Source organism: Lathamus discolor, chromosome 4 (genome assembly GCF_037157495.1).
Source record: "Lathamus discolor isolate bLatDis1 chromosome 4, bLatDis1.hap1, whole genome shotgun sequence".
Lineage (NCBI taxonomy): Eukaryota > Metazoa > Chordata > Aves > Psittaciformes > Psittacidae > Lathamus > Lathamus discolor.
In genome coordinates this window covers 18,211,280-18,235,227 of record NC_088887.1, presented here as the reverse complement: position 1 = coordinate 18,235,227, position 23,948 = coordinate 18,211,280, and the positions used below count along the sequence as shown (strand labels likewise).

At 43.3% G+C, this 23,948-nt stretch overlaps 1 protein-coding gene across 1 annotated transcript in view; it reads left to right on the top strand.

Annotated features, from left to right (window-relative positions):
* The window catches only part of PTGFRN (prostaglandin F2 receptor inhibitor), a 71,589-nt gene that overhangs the window by 33,456 nt on the left and 14,185 nt on the right, over positions 1 to 23,948 (top strand). The window contains exons 4-6 of the mRNA XM_065676429.1: positions 2,431 to 2,814; positions 7,096 to 7,521; positions 13,548 to 13,967. Coding sequence (XP_065532501.1) covers positions 2,431 to 2,814; positions 7,096 to 7,521; positions 13,548 to 13,967 — 1,230 coding nt within the window. The remainder of the gene's footprint in view (positions 1 to 2,430; positions 2,815 to 7,095; positions 7,522 to 13,547; positions 13,968 to 23,948) is intronic.

Genomic DNA, 23,948 nt, shown 5'->3' with positions numbered 1-23,948 from the left:
TTTCTGTTTTTTTTTTCTTATATTTCTTATTGTATTTAACCCCTGAGAACCCCAAACCTTCCTTCTGCTCTCTCATAGCACAGGGCTGTCCCATGGCACTAAACAACTGCACTTCCCCTGTAAAAGTGGCTTGTGATTCAGTGACTGATATGAAGCTTTTTGTACATTGTTTATTAAAATATCATAAAAAGATCAAGATAAGCAGTGATAATTTAACATGACAAATTATCCAGTGACTTTTATCACCAGCACTGAATCACTGGTCTGATTGTTCCATTGTGTTGGCAGGGGTCTAGGACAATAATGGTTCTGTTAAAAACATCATTGCATGCTTGACTAAGGAGACAAAAATATATATAGTGCTGTGTGGAAGATACCCAGATATCCCTGCCCATACTGGTGTCAGCAGTAGATGCACCTAAGCACTTAATTGTATTAGCATTACCACTTGCTAGTTGGAGGAGGGAAAGTGAGGACTGATGCATCTTGTCACTCAAGAGGTGTAAAAATAGGCAGTGATGGTACATCAGAAAGTGACGCTATTTTAGAAGTGTTCAGAGAGTAAGGCTATCTTTTCAGTTTTGTAATCCTTTAATTACTATAGGAAGAACCCAGAACTGCTGCGTTTTTCTTGGTAGCTCATCTGGATGTAGTTTTAGTATCCTGGTCGTATGTAGACTGTGAAGTCTGACAGGATCAATCTGTGTCCTCTTTTTCAGGGTGCCTGTTACGCAGTAAAGCTTGCAGGTGCTTTCTGCTGAGGCAGGGCTTGCTTAATCAAGAACTGTAATTCTCCATTTTGTCATGCTTTTGAAGAGCTTGGTTTAAGTAGGTTGGGTTTAATCAATGGCTAAAACCAGGAAGATAGCCAGGGCCAGTGCAGTTTTTAATGTGGTTTGGGTGTGTGGTTTTCTTTGTGTTTGTTTTTTGTTTGTTAGTGAAGTATTTGTTTGCCTTCATTTTTAGTTCAGTCACTGGCAGCACTGGCACTTTGTTGGGGCATGAAGGCTTTTTTTAAAGTTATGCTAGATGGGATAGATTACCCTCCAGCAAAATGTTGTGGGATTTTTTACCCATGCATCCTGTAGTAGGGCTTGAAGTTGTAAATGCAACTTGAAGTTGTAAATGCATCTTGAAGTTTTAAATGCAACAACCAGCTATGCCTGGTAGTTTCACTTCCCTCATTCTCACCTGCTGTAACCTGTAGAGTTAAATCTGTAGAAACAAACTTAAAAACCCCAAACTGAAAGATGAATTAACTTATCTAACAAAGTCATGCACAGGTTACTTGTGTAACTGTGTAGTAGGTTTATTTTTCTGTTGCTCTTCTACCTACTTGCTCATCACTTCCATCTCCTAAAATCATGATGTCTTTGGGCCCAACTTTGTTCTCGTATGTCTTTTTTTTAATAGTGCATTGCACAATAGGTATATAACTGAGGCCTTTAGACATGTCTGTAACAACAACAAAAAAGGCATTTGAGAATATATGTATGGGTAAACTCTTTTTTAGAGTTCTTCTGTATGCATACACTGCCAGCTTCTGAATGGCTGTCACTGTTTCATGAAGACAGAAGCTGTCTCATTCCTGATGATAATCCTAGAAAGCTTTTACAGATGGGTACCTATTATGTAATAGAACATGGTTTTACATAGAAGTAAGCAATTTGCACAGAGTCATGGCTGCCTGTTTAAGGCAGCAATCTGTATTCTTGCTTTTGGTCTTTGTCATAGATCTGCTGGGAAGAGCCACTGCTCTAGCCGCCCTGTCTACTGGCCTCAGTTGAGACATTAAGAGCAGCTGCATTACAAACTGGGAGTGGTGCTGTGCTGAGATCCAAATCAAATCTTTAGGCAACATAGAATGAGGGAACGAGCAAGTGAAGACATGTGGTAACCTGGTGAATGATTTGCATTGAGGTTTACAAACAACACATACAGCACCCCTGGTTCACCTCTAACCAGTAACTAAGGCCAGCTTTTCTAATCCTTGTCTTGAAACTTTCATTCTGTGGGTTTCTTTTAACAAGCTGCGGCTAGCCTGATAACCTGCAGAATGCAGGTTACATTTGAATGCTGGCTAATGACCATATGTGCTGGCCATAAAAATACTGGCCAGTGGAGGAGTTTAAATGTATTTTAAGTGGCTATTGGCATTGCTTTAAAGTCTACAGTGAATGTTGGTCAGAGCAGTAAGTGGAGGAGTTGGCAGTATAGCTATTGCTGCCTTCTGTTTGCTTTTGTTTCGTGTCTCTGCAACACACCTGAGATCATGCAGTTCAATATCCTGCAGACTTGAAGGTAGGGCTACTGAGCAGTTTCAAAAGCTTCTGTAATAGAATATGAAGCCCTGAATAAGTTACAGTGGCTTTAAAAACAAAATAATTTTTTTTGTTTGATTTTTTTTTTTTTTATCTCTTCATTTCTAAGCTCTAGATGTGGTCATCTCAACAAGCAATGTGTCTGTGACTGAAAGAGGTTCCCTGGATCTTACATGCAACATCACAACAGACCGGAGTGGTATTTTCCAAGCAGAGGTGATGTGGTATTTTTCTGCATCACCTGGTGCTACCTTGTCAGATGCTCAGGTTTTGCTGAGCATGGACCATGATTCTGTTGTCAGTGATTCAACTCTCATTAGCCTGAGCCATGTCGATAGGAACTCCTATCGCCTGTTGGTACGTGATGTGGATGTGGGAGACTCTGGCTACTACTTCTGCCAAGCAGCTGTCTGGGTGCCACTGCATAACGGGAGTTGGCATAAGGTGGTGGAGAGAACATCTGCACCAGTCAGTGTGGTGGTGACAGCATTAGGTGAGTGATTCTGCTTTCAGAGTTCATGGGTAATGTATTACTCATTCTGTGGTCCCGTCTTGATCCTGCAAGAGAGGATCTTGCAGAAACTCTTCTGCACAAGTTTCTCTCTTGTTTGCACCTATTATTATCTATGTAAAGTATCTCTCTCACATATAAAAATACTGATGCTGCAGGGTTTTGGATTTGTACATTATAGGTCTTATGGCTTCTCCCACTTACGCATTCCACTTTCTGGTGTCAACAGTCTGCAGCTGGGAAACAGAACTTAAAAGCCTGCCTTGTTTTCTAGGTCTGAAGCTGCCCTTGTTGTCATATTGTCCCCTTCCATTTCCCTCATACCATTAGCAGGGCTCTGATCCAGCAACAGACATTCTGTCTGAGCTCTGAACGCAGTGGTATCAGATGCTTTCCCAATTTTTCACAAAAAAACTATTTATAATAGAAACTTGATAATGAGAGCTTTCAAAGTTGCTGGGCTTTGTTTTGTTTTTTAATTGCAAGAGAGATACACATCCTATTGGTGGATTTAGTATAAATTTTATACTGTTTTATTCTCCTTCCTCGATAAACAAGTAAATTTTATGAGACCATGTCACAAAGCTGTTGAGTAGTGTGACTGAGTGAGAGAGACCTGGCTGGTGGCTAACTTAATGCTAGTGGTATTGATTAGCATAGTGGCCACGAAAACAGATTTTCCTGTGGTATTTAGTGTCCTACTCAGTTTGGTGCATTTTTCGTCTTGTAGTTCTAGAGGTGAGTGGATTTTTAGCCTTTTGGAAAAGAGAAGGATTATCTGTGCTCTTAAAGTTATGGGTTCCATACATTAGTTCAGCATTTCTGCAGGAAGTTCCTATAATTCACCAGTGGGGTGGGGGAAGCTACTTAAACATAAGCTTGATGATCTCTTTATTTTATCCTTCCTTTATCTCCCAATTGTTCTTCGCAGTTTTCCTTTCTTAAAGCTCTAATACTGTCAATGTCCACATTGTTTTGCAAGGCGCTGGTTAGAAGCAGCTGTGTTTAATTGTTGTCTATTTAAGACTTGTTGACTAGGTGAGGAACAGAAGCTGTAAAAGAGATTCAGCAGGCTTAGCTGATTTACCTGGCCTACAAGAGCAGCCTGACAGTATCTTTTCCTGTACCACTTTTCCAAGACAAATCTGTTTTGGAGAGCCACTGTTTCATATGCATACTGCAGATCGTAAAGCAAAAGCTTTGTATTATCCCAGCTGAACTCTGTTTATGCAACTATCCTTAGTTGCTTGGGAGAAATACTAAAAATTAAACTCCAGTAAAATTTCTAAAAAGCCTCTTATTTTAGGGATGGGTCTAGGTGTGTCAGCCTACACATCCTGTCTCCTAAGCTTAATCCTGAAGAGAGAATAGCTTCAATTTAGAAGCAGTGAAACTCAAGATTATGTTGCAGGATGCTGTAGGTAAGGTTTCTGTGCCTGCTAAAATTAACAAACTATTGGTTGTGTTGTAAACATGAATGAGCCTAGGTAGGAGCTGGGGGAGAACTGACAGAGCTGTAGCGCTTGGTGCTTGTTCCCAGCTTTGACTGGATGCAAGTATCCAGACCTAAACCCTCTCAATGTACCTGTTCAGAGCCTCTTGTCACCAGAAAATGGTGCTGCTGTCTGGTTACAAAGGCAGAGTTGCTCCAACATAAATGTGCTGAATGAGCCCAATATAGAGAGAGTCTGCTCTGAAGTCTGGTTTTCAGAAGTAAATAGATCAAAAGGTTAAAACCCAGCAATAATTACTTTAAATTTTGCATTTTACCATTGTACAGAGCAGTTGAGCCGTGGCTGTTTCCACATATACTTGTAATGTGTTCTAGAAGTGCTCAAGTGATGAATGTCTTCTTTTCCTGTCCTCATTCAGCCGTTCAAATTGCATATTAAATTTGTGAGTGTTCCCTTCTTCCCCCACTTGCATGCACACTCATGCAGGCACATGTGTTCACGTATGCACAGGTGCACTGCATGCTTATGTACTCTCTTGTAGTGCCTGTACCTCTAGAACTATTCCTTACACTCTCCATTCCAATTTGGCATTATTTGGAGCAGGAGAGAATAAAATCTGCTCTTCAGTAGTTGCTTGGTTGTTAGGGCAAGGGAAAGTAGAATAAATTTTCAGCATTTGAGGTTTTCAACTGCATACAGAATTCACCAACTCCTCCTTAATGAACTTTAAGAGCTGCTGGAGTATTAAGTCATTGGACTATCAGTGAGGCTGTTCTTTGACAGCTGACAGAGCAGAGGAACCAGGTTTACCTAGCCAGTCTTTTGTTCTTTCTAAATCCTCTGTTTGAGTGTCTGTCAGGGTGAAGCGCCTAGCTGGAGTGGTGCTGTCAGAGCCAAAACTCTCTTTAGTGGTCCTTCTCCTGCCTGCAAATAAAACAAACCTGAAGTGATTTTCTGAGAAAGCAAGTTTCTTGCAGCTTTTTCCTTGTGTTCCTGTCTAGAGAAGAGTCTCTCCTTTCATAGTGTTTGCTGCTCTGAAAATATTAATTGGTATTGCATGCCTTCTATTTTTGGGGGGAAGGGAAGGTGAGGGGGAGTGATAAGAAAATTGCGGAGCATGAGCAATATATCATGAGGCCCTGGAGAAGAACAGTGTTTTTTGACCAAGACAGGAAGAGTAGTGTAGCTGTAGGATCTATGGGGGCTTAAAAGTGGGGTTTGGTCACCATTAATAATCTATGCCTGGTTGCACAGATTTTTGTTTTGCCTTCCTTACACTGAAAATGTGCAGAAATTAGCACTGTTTTCACTGGCAATACATACTACAGACTTCTGTAAACAGTAATTTTATGTTTTTAATACTGCAGATACTCAGCATCTCTTGTGTCTGGTGTGTATTAATGCCCTTGTTCTTGCTGGATGCAAGGACGCTGCATGCAGAACGCTTAATGGTGAGAAATCTTTTCTGCAAGCAGCCAGCTTGCTTGATATGCTTGTTTTTATCCTTTGCATCCAAAGTCCGAAAGTGTGTGTGCACACACAATTTGCGCAGCAGTTCTATTAAGATGCTTTATTATCTTGGCTCATTGGTGAGCTAAGCCTAAGTTTTACCCTTGGATTGCAGTCTCTGTCCCAATTATAGCTTCAGTTAATTGTTTCTAGGAGGGCAATATGCCAAGTAAAACATAAAGCAAGAAATAAATATAGAGCACTGAACACAATGTAAAAGCCATGTGATGAGTGCTGGCCAAACAGTTGGAAATCTAGTCTTTTTTTCTGAATTATAGTAGACAGAGGGCAGGAAAATATTTTAATACTGGTAAATAAATATTTCCTTTGCGGTGTGAGGTTGTTGCTGTGATCTTTTTCCTTTACTATCTCTGTAGTCTGAGAGAAAATAGTCATGTGGCTGCCTTATCGCTTTTAGGTTTTGGAGAGCCAGCTATTTCAGATTTAAATACAACAGCCCCATTCTTAACCCGTGAATTTCAGGCACTCCTTTTCAAGCTTGAGGTATTCCAGTCTCACAGCTGCATAAGATGTACTTCTCTTCAGACTGTGAAGCTCTTCTGATTTTTGACTCTTCACCTACTTAGTGTTTATTATGCTGCCTGTTGAAATGTACTGTGCCCCACTCTTGGTGCTGCCTGCAGCCAGTGCTGATGGTGGTACCCATGCCCCCTGCTTTTGGTGTCTGGGTGGGCAAGGTGGGTTTTTTTTGGGTTGTTTTTTAACATTATTAAACTGTATCGTAGAGACATAATGGGATGGTTAAGTGTGGAAAAGAGGCACTTCAGGATGGGAAATGGCCTCCTATCCTAGAGAGGAATTGGGGAAATAGGATGTCTTTGGTTAATCCAAAGCTAGAGAATAAGTCCCCTGTTGCTGCAGGCTACCCTCAGGCATTTGAATAGGTGAAGAAGGTGACTGCCTGAGCTGAAACTGAACCCACATGGTAGGTTCTTGGGGCCAGGCCTAAAGAAGGGGAAAATTTTGCTCAACAAGATCTTAGTCCTGATTTTTCTGAAATGGCATGACTAGACATATGAAATAGAAACTCTTATTCAGAAATGTGGGCCTCAGGGTACTTGTGTCAGACTGGTGCAAGTCTGAGAGCTGGAGTCAAAGTTCACAGTCCCCAGGTCTTGTAAGAAAAATTCGTATTCTGGCATTTGGCTTCTAGCTCAGATACTTTTGCAAAAATGATGTTAGAAGTTAGAAATATCTCTTAATAAGCTCTGGCACTTTAGCTCTTCTGCTTGTAGCTTCTAACCTCTTTTTTTTTTTTTCTGTGTTTCCTCTCCTGCAGAGCCAGACTATGAGGTATTTCTGAATGCCTCTAAAACACCCAAGTTCTCAGATGACCCCACAGAGCTCAACTGCGGAATCACAAACGCACAGGACACTGAAGCAAGCATCCGCTTCACGGTTTCCTGGTACTACAGACAGCGTCTGCGCAGTGATGATGTGGTGACAGCGGAACTCCTGGCCACCATGGACACAGACTGGACTCTGCAGCTTGGGGACAGGAGCAGAGAGAGAACTCAGAATGGAGCAATTATATTCTCTAAAAAGGCTGTTGACACCTTCAGTTTTCGAATTCAGTGGACTTCAGAAAGCGACAGAGGGGATTATTTCTGTGTCATCTCTGCGTGGAGCAGGCACCGAAACAACAGCTGGGTAAAGAGTAAAGATGTGAGTTCTGCATCTGTCAGCATTTTCTGGGCAACCCAAGGTAGGAATCTTGCACCTGTTTGCTGAAAGCTTGCTAATGGGCTTTGGAAATGGGCTCCGTGTTATAAAGAGGATAAAAAGTACTATATAGTGTAAAGGCCTCTTATTTGTGGAGGGAAGTAACTACTTAACAGCACTCGCCAGTTTTATGCAACAGTTTGGAGTGGAAGTGCAAAGCAGAGGTATGTCAGTCAACCTGTGCTGAGACTTCCAGGAGCCAGGCTGTCATTGTGGCAGGGGTGGCATCACTATGCTGCGGTCATTGTACCCTTTCATTACTTGGAGTGTTTCGATCTCTATAGGATGCATCTTTCTCCTAGCAACATGGTTGTCTTGAGGTGAAAAGAGGAATGTCACTCACTTTCAGTCTTCTCTGTCTGACTGAGGTGGTTTTTTTCCTCTTTCCTATAAGCCCACATTTAGAAGACACTTCTGAGGAAGTTTATGAGCACAGTAGTACCAGATAGACCATCAAAAAATAAGCAGGTGACAGAGCAAAGTAATTCAGTGATTTGCATGGATCGGGGCCTTTTTTCAGGCTGAAGTGAACTAGCTCAGGCATCCACAGGCAGAGAACTTTATTTCAGAGACAAGTATTTTGAAATCAGTTTAGAGATAATTCCTAATCAGCAAACTGGAGAGCTTCTGCTGTGATTCTGCTTTAGTGGAAAGAGAAATGGTGAGCTGCTTGTTCAGTACCCCCTTCATCCACAGAATGGCCCACAAAGATCTTTTCCAACCTAGTTGATTCTGTGATTCTATGTTGTTTTTTGTTTTTCGTTTTTCTTCTGAAGCTGACTTCTCCAGTGGCAATGAGATCTCTCATTAATGCTGAATGCTGGTCACCATTCAGTTGTTGTGGCATAACACAGAGTGTGTATGTGCATGCATGGATCATTGCCTTTGGAACAGCTAGGACGACCAGCTGGAGATGAAAAGTCTCAGCCTGTGTTGACATTTCTGAGGGAAAACAAACTATGACAGGTGTGAACATTCCCTTGTTTCTGGCTTTGTTCCAAAAAAGCTGCTGATTCTGCAACACAAATGTAAATGTTATAGTCTCCATGCTGAAAAATACGTTTTGTTGACAAAACTCTGAGTTGGGAGATTTATGATCTGAAAGCGAGCTCTCCTACAAGCACTTTCTGCTGAAAAAGCATGTTATATATGTATAAGGGGGGGGACGAAAATTATATGAGGGTTTGATTTCCCTTGCTGCTTTTCCACTCCTCATGCACATCCTCCCTCTCCCCCCCAGCTTTCAGCAGTTGCCTTTCTCTGCATGCCCTGTCCCTTTCCATATCCTATTCATGTGAGCTCCGGACTTGGCTGTGAGCCCAGTGCTGTAGCCAGCACGTATGAAGGAGTTAATCTGCTGCTGCCTCTGCTCTCTGACTCTTGTTTTGACAAGTATCTCTGGTGATTTGAGTCCCAAACTGCTCCCAGTGCTTGTAAAAGAGAGCAGCCAGGTTCCCATGAGTTTGTCTAAGCAGACAACAGAAACTTGCCTCGTCCTCAGATAGCTAGTGCCTACATAGAGGCTTTTCTTCCCAACAATTTTATTACTTGCATTCTCTGTGTTAACTTTAGAGCAGTGCTCCAAGGACTTCACAGAAATCTTACTTTGAAAAAGGCTGGTTTTAATAGAAGAGCAATGGTTTTGTGTTGTGTGGTGGGTCAGTCAGCACAGAGGGCATTTGGGGTAAGGATGCCTTTGCTTGAAATGTAAACACCATGTGAAGATGTCAGTCCTTTTTGTGTGTTGTATAAGAAGTTGTATATTTGCCAGTTTTGAACTTGAGAGTTTTTTGTCACCTGTTTCTAGTTTGTTCCATTGGGACCAATAATGCTCACATCTCTCTGCTTACTCAACTTTACAAATGCAGCCGATTTCTTTCATAGATCGCCATTGATTTTCACATGGTCTGCCTGATTTGTTTCTTCCATTTCACTTCTTTCTTTTACCCTCTTCCCTGCCAAGGTGACAAAGAAAGCATCTTTATGTCATCTCAAAAATGAAAAGCATCAATTATGTTGGTTTCTTCCTAGAGTACAAATTCCAATCAGTAAAAAGGGGCAAAGGAAGGGAGGAAGACTTTTTTGACTGGCTCTGTAGATGAATTTCAACCCAGAAAAGAGTTCAATAGTTTAAAAGATAACTTTACTTACAGAGTGTGAGTACTGCCTGCATTTAAAACACAGTTGCTGTATGCAGTGGAATGCAGAACTGGTGCTTTTTTCCTAAACCAGTGTTTTCAACTTTAGTTCTGCATGGAATTCTTTGCAAAAGAGAACATTATCTTTTAATTGAAATTGTAAATCTCAAAGGATTATTTGGGGTTTAGTTAATACTTCTGTCTTTAATTTACAAAGTAATTGTATTTAACATATTGTTACGTGTGCTAAATGCTTGCCTAGGCCTTCCCATCACATTTAATTGGGTGTAAGGGCATCTTAATTATTCAGAAAGCCCTGTGAATAGAAAACAGGTGATACGCCTACACCCATTTGACTTAACCATTGCTGGCGTATAACACACTGCATAGTACAGACAGGAAGCTCTTCCTGAGCAAAAAATTCCCGTACCTATGTCATCAAGCTGCCAGGTATATGTGCTGGTTTGGGTACAGGAACAAGAAAGTTCATTAGGTGTACAAGCCCCAGTCAGGGGCAGGTGGGCTCCTTATGCACATTGTCTGCATGAAGGTGAAGTGTTCATGCGCTTTGCTTGGCAGGGGAGCAGGCCAGTGAGGGTGCTCTGGGGGTGTGTGTGTGTGTGTGTGTGTGGCTGTTGGGAGCACCACTGCATTGTATATACACATGACATCAGGCTGTGGTGCAGGCCTTGGTGTGCTTGCTGTATTTTCAGAGCTGTTAGTATCAGAGCTGCTGGGGCTACAATTATACCTCAGGTTGTTGTATAGCCATCTTCTCCTACAAAAGCAAAGCTGTTATTACCTTTAATGGCTGTTACACTCTCTGTACTTGCAGTCTTGTTAGTGCACTGAAGGATGAAGAAGCCTTTATGAGTATTGAGATGGTGGTACCAGAGGCTGCTGACAAGACATTAGGATCTGAGGTTACTGTTAGCCATGGCCATCATGCTGCTTTTCTAACTTGAGTCAGTGGAGTGCAGGGAACATGTTTGCTGTTTCCTGAAGCCTCCTTGCCCTCATAGTTGTTAGGCTTCTCCAGCAATTTGAGTGAGTTAGATTAGGTGAAAACTCTTTTTGGTCACTACCCAGGACGTACTCTTGAAGCTGAGCATGCACTTTGTGGTAGAGAGCAACAGGAGAATTATAGTGTGGCTTAACTACTTAGAATGGCCACTGATGGAAGGCAGAGGCATGCATTGCCAGGCTCCAGAGTAGTTTATTACTCACATTTTATCTGAATCATTTGGCTGGGATTTCTTCTGCTGCTAGCCCTCTGTTTTGAAGTAGTGCCCAAACTTTATAAGTTTTGGGTATGGTTTACTTAGGATCTCTTACCTTACCACTTTTCAACATAAACTCTGCAGATTGCAGCCTTCTGTATATGACCAACTAGGGTGTGTCTGATCGTGCTTCTCATTCATGGAGTTTTACAAGGAGATGAGACTCTGGTGGGATTACAGGCATGTGTGCAGAGGGGCAAGTGTGCAGAGCAGCGATCAAGACAGACATTGCTTTCTTGGCAATTCTTAGAGTAGAAATGAGATCTTAAGCTGTAGTTCTTGGAGGAAAATGTTCTTTGATTTCTTTGGCCCCTCTTATGTTATAAGATCGGATGGATAGTTTCTGTTAATATAGGAAATGTGAAGAAACTTTTTTTTCCCACTTAACTTTCCTTGCAGATTACTGTTATTTCTAAACTAAGTGCCAAATCTTTGGTCTCTTCTCTTTCTCGTAACATGCAGAGACAACTACTTGCTTTTCTAGGTAGGGCTGATGGAATGCTAATTTCATCTGCTGCTACTGGAGGAGAACAGTTTTGGCAAGTTGTCTCTTCTGAGCTACATCTGTACTGCTATGATAATGTGGAAGTGTTTGTGTTAAGCACTTGTATGACAGACCAAATGCAAGATTTCTTTTTGGTGTCTAGAACACAGTGCTCTGACAAGAAAATTGACAGCACAAAGAATGCTTGCATCAGGAGGAATTTTTGCCCAGAATTTGGCCTCATAAGGCCTAAAAAGCAGCAATATGCAGCAGGAAAGTACAGCTAGCTGTTTGTTCTTCTGTTTTTGGAGCAAAGTATAATTGTCTACTATATTCCTAAAATATGTGGTAGGCTGATCTATGCTGTCTCCTAAATGCTGCAACCTTATGAAGAAGGTGATAGCAGAATCTCATGGACACAGAATGAGGAAAAAATGGATTTGAAGTCTAGAATCATAAGCATGAAGAGCTATCTCACAAGGGAGTGGAGAATGACTCTATGTGTGCAACTTCAATTGTGATTGTACCCTGAGTGCTTAAATGTGCCATTCTTGTATTCCCGCTTAGTGGGTAGAAGCGTGATGGTGCTTTGATGTGGGGTATCAAGTAATTCTGTGCTCAGCTAGACCACTAGAAGCAGCTCAGCCTTCGTCACTCCTGGTGTTTCTTAGTAGAGCTTTGTACTGTGATCTACTTTATACAGTACTGATTTAAAGTTGTCATACCCGGTTTCTCATCTTGTGGGCTGTGTTTACTCATTGTGAAAACTGCTGCTTGAAGGCAAAACACTGTGAAATGTAATCTTGACAAGTTATCTTTGTTGCTTTTGTGGGGAGGGCATAAATAGTACTGCATTTACTTCAGTTTTGGGGTATGTGTTGCAATCTTGCCATTGCATATTTCCCTTTTCCTGAGAAGTTCCACCTTGCATGAAAGTGATCTGTGTAGTTTTTTGTTTAACGTGTCTATGTTTTGGTTTTTTTTGTTTGTTTGTTTGTTTTGTTTTGTTTTGTTTTCAATAAAGGGGAGGGGGGAAATTTTATGGTGCACCAAAGTAAGTCCAGAAAGTCCGACTGGCTGTATTTTTGCAAAACTGCTACTTTGGGAAGTGACTGTAAGCTACATATTATGCCTCAGCCCTCCCTCCCTTGGGAAGAACCTGGGTGTGCAGGGTGCCTCTTCATTACAGTGCCAGGAAACAAGCAACTCCCTTTCATTGATCTGGTTCTGATTTCAGTCAGTCCTCATATTCTCCCTGTGAGCTTGTATTTTTTGTGTCTTGAGGCTATGCTCCTAGATGTATAATTTTCTCTAACCCTGTAATTAAGGGATTCTTGGGGTTGAGGAGTTGGCAGACTTTGCAGAATGCTGAAGAAAGGGAAGGAAATGAAACAGTGTTACTGGCATTCTTTATGCCAAAGGGGCTGTTGGGAAGTATCAAGGCTTCTGGTAGGTTTGTACTCAGGTGAATACATGCGAAGCAAGAGAAAAGAAGATGGAGATGGAGGCGGATGTTTACTGAACCTTTCTCTTTAAATGCAGAGGTGTGTGTATATGGAGGTGCTGGGGATGGAGACTTCTGTTACCACCAACTTCTTTATCATGCAGTTTCAACTAATCTTGGGAGTTCAGCTGAGTGTGTCTGTATTGCTGTTAGGCTGTTAAGTTTTCAAGGGAAATAAAAGAAGCTACACTAAGTGTTGCCATTCAGTTAGTGGCAGCTTTTGTCACTAGTCACGAATACTCTAGCAGTGTCCTCATCCAGTATAAAACTAGGACTCTGAATCTTATATGACTAATATCTTTACTTTTAAATAAAAAAACCCTGGAGGTCCTGTCATGTTGTGACCTGTGTAGTGCATTAATTGTTCAGTATTTGGTGTTTGTTTGTTCGAAATCTTGCATCTTGACCCAAACTGGTGTGTACTGGTGTACGCATGCAGTTGAGTAGCATTCTGGGATGTCCATATGTGTTAAGATAAATGTGCTGGGACTTGTCTGTACTTTGCTTCTTTGTAATCTTCTGCATTGAAAGCTGCTGCAGAAATTTCTGCACATATTTATTGTATTAACCCCTCTTTTGCGGCTTATTTCCTTTCTTCTTCAGATTACACACTCACAGTGGAGGCGGTGAAATTGAAGCCATTCTTTGTAGCAGGCCACACCTTTGAGATGACATGCAAAGTGTCTTCAAAAAACATCAAGACACCACGCTATTCTGTCCTCATTACAGCTGAGAAGCCATTAGCAGATCAGTCGAATCCCAACGGAACTACTCGCATCATCTCTTTGAACCAGGATTCAGTAGTGCGGCTGGAAGACTGGACAGACCAGACTCGTGTGGATGGCGTGGTGCTGGAGAAGGTCCAGGAGAATGAGTTCCGCTACAGGATGTATCAGACCCAGATTTCTGATGCTGGGCTCTATCGCTGTGTGGTGACTGCCTGGTCTCCAGGTGGTGGTGGCATGTGGCGCGAAGCAGTGAATGGCTTATCCAACCCTATCCAGATAGACTTCCAGATGTCAGGTTGGTATAGAATCTGGCAGCGGTGTGTCTGAGCCAGAAAGTCTGTCTCTGGGAAATACCTACTGTGTGGAACATGGAAGGGGTCTCCAAATGGTATGATGGCCGAGAGCTATGCCTGTCTCTTTTGGTGGTACTTGTGTCCTTTGTGCTATTGCTTGTTTACAGAAAGATGTTTATTGACTTCGCTGTAATCATAACACCTGGATTTTTCTTTACTAGTGCAGTATTTATGGTCCTTCAGGTTCAGAGTTGGTTCTTGGTATGGAATAACTGATGCCACATTTGCCAGCTTTATCACTAGATTGCTGTTAGGTAGTGGCTGCTTTGGAAGAACACTAGTATAAACTGGATTTCTGTTCCAAAACAGACTTGATCAGGATAGCAGCAGATTACCTAAGTACACCTTCCTGCTGATGTAATCGCAGAAAATGGGCAGGTCAAGACAACTGTAACACTTCAGTAACATCTTGTCAGGTGTATCCTGACACTGGAAGCTCTTAGAGGCCCCTTGTTGCTGGATTACAGAACTCCGCAAATTGGGATGAATGTGAAAGCCTAACCCTTCAGCTGTAGCAAAGCCTTACCTGTTGAGATTTTTCAAGACAAGTGTGCCAGTCCTGGTATGTTTTTGTGGGGAGGTAGAGAGAGACAGCATTGGTTTTGATCATTGGAGATGCATGTTAACGCTGACTTCTTATTGTGTGGAAGGGAGTGCCTTGGGAGTTGTTTTTATAACTGGTGCACTTATGAGTGGAAGGGTCACCTAAGCTGGTGACCTCTTGAGCACTTTTGAAGAGCTCTCAGCGTAGCTCAAAGGTGCATTCTATGATGGAGCTCTCTAGTTAGCTGCTTTATCTCAAACCTTCTGCACTCACCCATTGCTATTCACAAACACAGCTTGGAAGAAGGTCTCTTTTCACATCCCTTGTTCTTCATATGAGCTATTCCACATTGTTATATTCTATTCTTATAACAGCAGTATAGGGGTTTTAGGAGATGTATCTATGACTAGGCAAGAACAGCCTGACTTACAATTGCATCCATAGCTAAGGCAATTATTCTCTATGAGGTGACTTCTGAAAACTGAACTTCCTTATACTAGGCACACTGGGAAAAGGACAAGAGCTGAGTGTAGGGGAATAGCCTTGCAGTGAGGACATCACTGTGTAGTTTTGGCATTATTACTCTTGATACCTGGGTCAGGCACAGTGGGAGTGCAGCATTTGCAAAGGGGTGATGCAAGAAACCAGCAAGAATGAATTCTGTCCCAGTCCCCTCTAAACCCTTATGTGGAAGCTTTCCTGCACAAAAGTGGTATGTCTCCCAACACTGCTTGTGTGATGTCACTTTGAACTCCCATCCAAAAAGTTTGGTGGGATGCTATTAATATGCCCGTGGTTCAGAGAGAAACTTGGGAGCTATGCAAAGGAGGGAAGTGTGCATGTTGTAGTCTTGACTTCTTTTTGTTATCACACTCCCAGCCTCTTCACTCAGATAGGATTTCTGGAGTGTGGATTGAAGAAAGGGAGGCAGTCCATAGAACTGCCCTGGGAATGTGTGAATTCCAGTAGTAGGGCTGGAGAAGGGGGGAGGGGGATGGTCCTGAGACCCTTGCAGCCTTTCATTCTTTACAAAAGAACGAAGGGAGAAATGAGATCCCAAGCACAATTTACTGGAGAGCTATTTCCCAAAATAATCTTTACATGTATTAAAATCTGGCTTGGAATACCTTCCTTTCTTCAGCTGATGGATGAACTTCATGTCCTTCAGTTGTTGCTCAGATATCCCTGCTGGGCATTCATCTCTAGGCATGATGAGGTCACATGCTGAGCACAGAACGGAATAACTGGAATTATTATTTGGAAAATTGTTTGGAATCAGGTGTACAAGACAGAAGCTGTTTTGTGGGTGTGTTACTTTGTTTGGTTTTTTTTTTTTTTTGCTGAGGTGCACTGTCTCTGCAAAATGAGACTGAGTCAGGGAGCTGGGGTTAAATGGCAAAGTTGTGGAGCAGCTATAAAAGCACAGCTCAGCTATCACGCCTTCGTCTTGCATCCTGTGGTGCAGGCAGCTGTCACACTTGTTCTTTAGGAAAAGAAGTTGGTGCCAGATTTTTCCGAATGGGAATGGTGAAAGGCAGAACTGCTGAGGTAGCTAGTGGTTTCTGGGGAGAATGAGAGGGTGCCCAAAATTGGAGGGAAAATACTAACAGGAAAAGGTCAGAAAAAGCAATGGCATGCAGCTCTCCATGCAACTGTTAAAGCTTGGGAGCACTGCTCTGCTAAATCCTGAGTTAAAGGGAGGATGATGAGTAGCTTAAGGGTGTGTTTATCCTTTATAGGGAAACTATTAAGTCAATTGCACTGACTTCTGGGGCTCCCCAAGTGTAACAGAAAGACGTTTTAACTGTGACTGCTGGAGAGGATATAACAAGGCAGTATAATTTCAAAACCCAGAAGGTATTCCAGTCTCTTCCATACTCTGAAGGCTTGGACTTAGACGGCATTTTCAGCTTGTGATGAAGTGGGAGATGAAGTGGGGAGGTGATAGGTGTAGAAGCAACATTTTCAGAAGAAAGCTCTTAAAGGGTTTTACATAAAGCTTTTAGTGGTCGGAGGGATTTCTTTCTCAGTTGTTTTTATTCATTCGCCTTTGATACAGGGTGGGGAAACTTGTTAGGGTTGGAAATCCTTCCCTCCAGTTTGACTGTCTCCTTGATCTCAGGGTGATGTTTCAAGGAGAGTTTTTCAGTGTGTACATGCATTGTGCAATGTGATCTATTTGAATGGCAGGAGGCCTGTAAGCTTTTTATATATGAGCTGGGGACTGCGCACATGAAACTTCAGTGTTTTCTGCCACAATAGGCTTGAAATGTAGCAGTACTCTGAAATATTTTTTCCATGAACATCTGTGGAAAATGTCTTGCTCAGATTCTTTCCATTCAAGGCAGAGCTTGCTGGCTGCAAGCAGAGACCTCCTCTCTTCTTTCTTCACTTGCTGTTGCAGAGGGACATATTTATTCCATTTGGTTAATGATCTGAAATGTTAATGTAAAGGCATTTGTGAAGTAGCTGGGAACTTGCTTGAGATCAGAGTGCTTATCTGATGCATGTCTGTGCACAGCTACCTGCATCAAATGGCTCCAGCTGACTGCAGATGTTTAGTTTATTTGTTTTGGGGGTGGTTTGTGTGATTTTTTGCTTGTTTGTTTTTTATTTTCCTGTCATAAAAAAATTTCTTGGCATTTTTACTTTTATTTATTTTTTACCCTTTACCCTGAACCCAGCAACCCAGATCAGTGTTTTAGAGTGGCTTCACCACTATATGCTCACAGGGATTTCCACAGAAGTGGCTTACTTTCCTTTGAGGATAGCAGAGAGAAGGAAGCTTTTAATCTGGTGTTGAGAAGTTTGTTGTAAGAGAGAAAAATTTGGAGCTTGGCTGTGCTCTGAACTGGCTTTGCTCTGTGCCATTCAGCAGAGGGTAGAAAGCTCTGGGGAGGCCAAAATGAAACAAAACTTTAAGGGAAGTGTCTCAATGAAATCTTCAGCTCTGGATTACATCTGTACATGAGCTCATTGCACAGCAAGTTTGCTTTGGATGAAGCTGAGATAAACTGAGAGCTGCTGGAAATACGAGCTGAGTTGTGATGTTAAACTTGCAATTAAAATGAAATGATGCCCTGCAGTGACCTCATGATATACTCAGTTTCAGGAAAGGAGAATAGAAAGATTCCTAAAGGAAAGAAACCTTAATCATGGAAATGTATAAAGACCATTACAGCACAAACTGACAAGAAAGGCTGGTATTTTCCTGCCACTGTTGATAGGCAGGAACATGCTTTGTCATTGTGTTCCTGTGTGCATTAATTTGTAGCTGGAATGGAAACCACAGACTAAACTACTGGGAGCTTCTTCCAGTAACAGCTATTATGAGGCTTGGGGTAAAATTTGTTGGGGATCAGCTCCGTGAAGAAGCAGGGAGAGGGCAGAGGGCTGGAGTAGCAGGAGTGAAGGAGCTCATTATCTGGAGGAAAGCAGGTCATGGGATCTCAGTTCAAGAGTGAATGATTTGGTGCCATGGCAGATATGAGTAATATTTTGGAAGACAGAACTTGTTGGTTGCATCAGGTTTTTTTACCCGTTGTGGTCAGCAGTGTTGGCTGACTCCAGATAGGGAAGCTCCATGCAGGAACTGCAGTCTCCCGGCTGGGTAATGGACGGCGTGCAGGCATCTTGAATGGAGTAGCCTGTTCTAGATCTCTGTCAGTCAGGTTACTTGACCTTTCTAAGTCCTACTTTACTTGTGTAGAAAATAAAGGCAGCTCATGTCTGTAAGGAGAAAACAGCTTATATTTTTGCAGAAAAGAGCTTGCAAAAATGACACAAAAAAGATCAAAATGTCACTTAGGACCTAAGTAGTTGGATCTCTACTATTGTTTCTCTTTAAGCACACCTAGATTTGTATTAGTAAACTTCTAACTTCAGTTTCTTCACTTTGTTTAAAATATAGTGTTTTTCAAGCTTTCAGAAGTCAAGAAATGCTCTGAAAACTTCTTACTCCTATCTTGACTGCAGATGCTTTTTAATATAGAATTGTTAACACTTTAAAGAAGAAAACTTGTTTTCATAGAACCATAGAACAGTTAGGGTTGGAAAGGACCTCAAGATCATCTAGTTCCAACCCCCCTGCCATGGACAGGGACACCTCACACTAAACCATCCCACACAAGGCTTCATCCAACCTGGCCTTGAACACCGCCAGGGATGGAGCACTCACAACCCCCCTGGGCAACCCATTCCAGTGTCTCACCACCCTAACAGGAAAGAATTTCCTCCTTATATCCAATCTAAACTTCCCCTGTTTAAGTTTTAACCCGTTACCCCTTGTCCTGTCACTACAGTCCCTGACGAAGAGTCCCTCCCCAGCATCCCTATAGGCCCCCTTCAGGTACTGGAAGGTTGCTATTAGGTCCCCACGCAGCCTTCTCTTCTCCAGGCTGAACAGCCCCAACTTCCTCAGCCTGTCTTCATACGGGAGGTGCTCCAGTCCCCTGATCATCCTCGTGGCCCTCCTCTGGACTTGTTCCAACAGTTCCATGTCCTTTTTATGTTGAGGACACCAGAACTGCACACAATACTCCAGGTGAGGTCTCACAAGAGCAGACTAAAGAGGCAGGATCACCCCCTTCGACCTGCTGGTCACGCCGCTTTTGATGCGGCCCAGGATACGGTTGGCTTTCTGGGCTGCGAGCGCACACTGCCGGCTCATGTTCATTTTCTCATCGACCAGCACCCCCAAGTCCTTCTCTGTAGGGCCGCTCTGAATCTCTTCTTTGCCCAGTCTGTAGCTGTGCCTGGGATTGCTCCGACCCAGGTGTAGGACCTTGCACTTGTCATGGTTGAACTTCATGAGGTTGACATCAGCCCACCTCACAAGCGTGTCAAGGTCCCTCTGGATGGCATCCCTTCCCTCCAGCGTATCAACCAGACCACACAGCTTGGTGTCATCGGCAAACTTGCTGGGGGCGCACTCAATCCCACTGTCCATGTCAGCAACGAAGATGTTGAACAAGACCGGTCCCAACACTGATCCCTGAGGGACACCACTCGTTACCGGTCTCCAGCCGGACATCGAGCCATTGACCACAACTCTTTGTGTGCGGCCGTCCAGCCAGTTCTTTATTCACCGATGGTCAATCCATCAAACTGATGTCTCTTCAATTTAGAGAGAAGGATGTCGTGTGGGACAGTGTCAAACGCTTCGCACAAGTCCAGGTAGATGACGTCAACTGCTTTACCCTTATCCATCAATTCTGTAGCCCCATCATAGAAGGCCACCAAATAGGTCAGGCAGGATTTCCCCTTAGTGAAGCCATGCTGGCTGTCACCAAGCACCTTGTTGTTTTTCATGTGCCTTAGCATGCTGTCCAGGAGAATGTGCTCCAAGATTTTACCAGGCACAGAGGTGAGACTGACTGGTCTGTAATTCCCCGGGTCTTCCATTTTCCCCTTCTTGAAAATGGGGGTTATATTTCCCTTTTTCCAGTCGTTGGGAACTTCACCTGACTGCCATGATTTTTCAAATATGATGGCCAGTGGCTTAGCAACTTCATTCGCCAGCTCCTTCAGGACCTGTGGATGGATTCCATCAGGTCCCACGGACTTGTGTGCGTTCAGTTTTTGAAGATGGTCTCGAACCAGATCCTCTCCTACAGTGGGCCCAAGGTCTTCATTCTCACAGTCCCTGCGTCTACCTTCTAAGACCTGGGTGGTGCAGTCAGAGCCTTTGCCAGTGAAGACCGAGGCGAAGAAGTCATTCAGAACCTCAGCCTTCTCCAAATCCTGTGTAGCCAGTTCTCCCGAGAGCTTCCTCAGGGGGCCTATTTTGTCCCTAGTCTGTTTTTTGTTTGCTATGTACCTGTAGAATCCCTTCCTATTATCCTTAACATCGCTGGCTAGGTTTAATTCTAACTGGGCTTTAGCCTTCCTAACCTGGTCCCTAGCTTCCCGGACAACATCCCTGTACTCTACCCAGGCCGCCTGTCCTTGCTTCCATTTTTTATAAGCCTCTTTTTTCCTTTGAATTTTCCTCAGCAGCTCCTTATCCATCCAAGGAGGTCTCCTGGCCCTTCTGCCGCACTTCCTTCTAGTTGGGATGCAGCACTCCTGAGCTTGTAGCAGGTGATCCTTGAATATCAACCAAGAGTCTTGGGCCCCCCTGCCCTCCAGGGCTATATCCCATGGAACCTTACTAAGCAGGCTCCTGAAGAGGCCAAAGTCTGCTCTTTTGAAGTGCAGGGCAGTGAGCTTGCTACATGCTCTTCTCACTGTCCTGGGGATCTCAAATTCGACCATCTCGTGATTGCTGCATCCAAGGCTGCCCTGGAGTACCACATTCTCAACAAGCCCTTCCCTGTTGGTGAGCACAAGGTCAAGCATGGCACCTCTCCTTGTCAGCTCCTCTATTACTTGCAGAAGGAAGTTGTCTTCCACACAATCGAGGAACCTCCTGGATTGCTTGTGCCGTGCAGTGCCATCGTTCCAACAAGCTGTATCTAAGCTTACTTATTGGCTTAGTTTAAATCAAAGGTCTCAGCCGAAGATTGCAATTTAGGGAAAGTGTCGTGTTTTAAGCCCAGCTGGTAACTCAAAAACATGAAACCGCTTGCTCACTTGCCCTCTTTTTTCCATCTCCAGGGGAGGAGAAGCGAAAGAATGTAAACCACATGGGTTGAGGTAAGAGCAGTTCAGTAACTATAATACAAACCCCATCAGTTTGTGAAAGAAACCACAGCACTGCACCAGCTACTAAGAAGGAGAAAAATGACTGCTACAGCTGAACCCTGGATAGGAAGGTTGATGCTTAGCTCTTACAATTGAGAATGCTGGTTTGTTTTGTAAGCCTGTGCCCTTTAGTTTCTGAATTAACTGAGGGCTTATCTTCAAACCTGAAGTTATTTAAAACCCAGTTATTTCTCAGTTTTCAAAGTCCTGAGCAGCTTTCCTGCGCTTAACTTAGCTTTGTTCTTGATGAGCTTTACAGTCATGCTTGATCTGTCATCCTGGCAATTGAAACTAAATTCTGGTTTGTTTATTCTCCTGAGTGACCAGTAGGTGCCAATAACAGTATTTCAAACTGTTAAATACAAGTGGTGGGGTGAGCAAAGGCACATCATCCATTAGCTCTAAAGTTCTACTTTTCTCAGTGTTAATGTAGCATGAACTCGGATCTCATTGAGGGAGAGTTCATGTTACATCCCCAAACCTTTTTTGGATGTTGCAAGTGCAACATCCAAAGTGTGGTGATGCCGAGACCAGTGTCTGCTGGGAGCTGCCTGTTATCACATGCTTGCATCTGTAAGCTTAGGGTTGAGGTTTTTCTGGTTTTGTTTTTGTCTTGGAGGGTAAAAACTTAAGAAAAGCACTTGTGTTTTGTGTGCCAAGCGCTGCTTGGTAGATCTAGATCCAGATCTTGAATACTGTGGTGTAATGAAGGGCAGAAAAAAAAACCAGACAGGATCCGCACCTTGAAGAAGGCTTTTGTGGCACATTGTGACCTCTCTTGGGAGGTCTTGAGGAGCCTTGAAAATGTGTCTGGAAGCATCCTGTGTATGCTCTCATGCTGTTTTTTGCCCAGCTGCTTTTCTTGAGCCTGCAGTAAAGCAGATGCCCAGTTAGATAAAGTAATGGTTTTGCTAGTAACCCACTAACAAATACTGTTTTGCTGCTGCTTTTGCTGGAGATGGGCATACAGCTGATTCCTGCTTCTCTCATCTTGTTGCCAGACAGCTTCAGCTGAAGCCGGATTAAATTGTTTAAGATGGGGACATAAATCAGATGAGTTATAATCAGATTAAAAGCACTAGTCATTTGGGTGTTTTTAAAATAAAAGCAAACAAACGCAGAACCCTTCTACAGAGAAGGGTGGCATGCGGATCACAGAATCACAGAATCCCAAGGGTTGGAAGGGACCTAAAAAGATCATCTAGTCCAACCCCCCCACAAGAGCAGGGTAACCTACAGTACATCACAGAGGAACTTGTCCAGGCGGGCCTTGAATATCTCCAGTGTAGGAGACTCCACAACCCCCCTGGGCAACCTGTTCCAGTGCTCTGTCACTCTTACAGTAAAGAAGTTCTTCCCTGATGTTAACGTGGAACTTCCTATGCTCCAGTTTACACCCATTGCCCCTTGTCCTATCACTGGATATCACTGAAAAAAGCCTAGCTCCATCATCCTGACACCTACCCTTTACATATTTGTAAACATTGATGAGGTCACCCCTCAGTCTCCTCTTCTCCAAGCTAAAGAGACCCAGCTCCCTCAGCCTCTCCTCATAAGGGAGATGTTCCACTCCCTTAATCATCTTTGTGGCTCTGCGCTGGACTCCTTCAAGCAATTCCCTGTCCTTCTTGAACAGAGGGGCCCAGAACTGGATGCAATATTCCAGATGCGGCCTCACCAAGGCTGAGTAGAGGGGGAGGAGAACCTCTCTTGACCTACTAACCACTCCCTTTCTAATGCACCCTAAGATGCCATTTGCCTTCTTGGCCACAAGAGCACATTGCTGGCTCATGGTCATCCTCCTATCCACTAGGACCCCCAGGTCCCTTTCCCCTTCACTACTTTCCAGCAGGTCACCCCCCAACCTGTACTGGTACATGGGGTTGTTCTTCCCCAGATGCAAGACTCTACACTTGCCCTTGTTAAATTTCATCAAGTTTCTCCCCGCCCAACTCTCCAGCCTGTCCAGCGGATGACTTTCAGTGAGGTATTATAGCTGTATTATAGTTTAGGTTTAAAAATAGTTTTCCCTCTTCAGCTGGAGGGGGGAAAAGCACCACACTTGACACATTTCTCAACACTGTTGAAATCCAGTTTTTCTAACACAGGGCAGTGATTTCTCCCTGTAGGTACAGATGGTAATTTGCAGGAGATGTACCCTAATAGGGAAATAACTGTGGCTTACCAAAGGGAAGTATATTCATGAAATGACAGAGGAGGTGCTGCCTAGCAGCCTTCTTACAGTCCAGGAAGCTTTGAGTCTTCATGTGGGAGGCAGAGTAGAGATGTGTTTGGTGACCCAGAACTGAAGAGTATGTAGGGAGTGCTGCATTACCATGATACATGGCTTTTCCTGGCTGAGTGCCCAAACAAGCTTAGCTTTTGCCCTCATGATGTTCAATGTCCAGGAATGTTCAGACTCCCTTCTCTGTTAGTGGTTTGTTGGCATGCCAGTGTTGAAGCCAGTGTCTGTTGGATGCAGTAGATGCCTGGATTTTTATACTAGAAATAAAACCCGAGAAGTCCTGTCTATATGTCTGTCCTTGTTTACCCTGCCAGGGCAGCAGTGACGCACCCCATCCTTAGCTTGATGAAGTTGGGATCATGCAGTTCATTTCAGCACCTAGCCAGAACACAGCCTGTTTCCTGGAGCAGAGCATGTCCCATATTCCTGGCATAAAGTCACCTCGCTTGC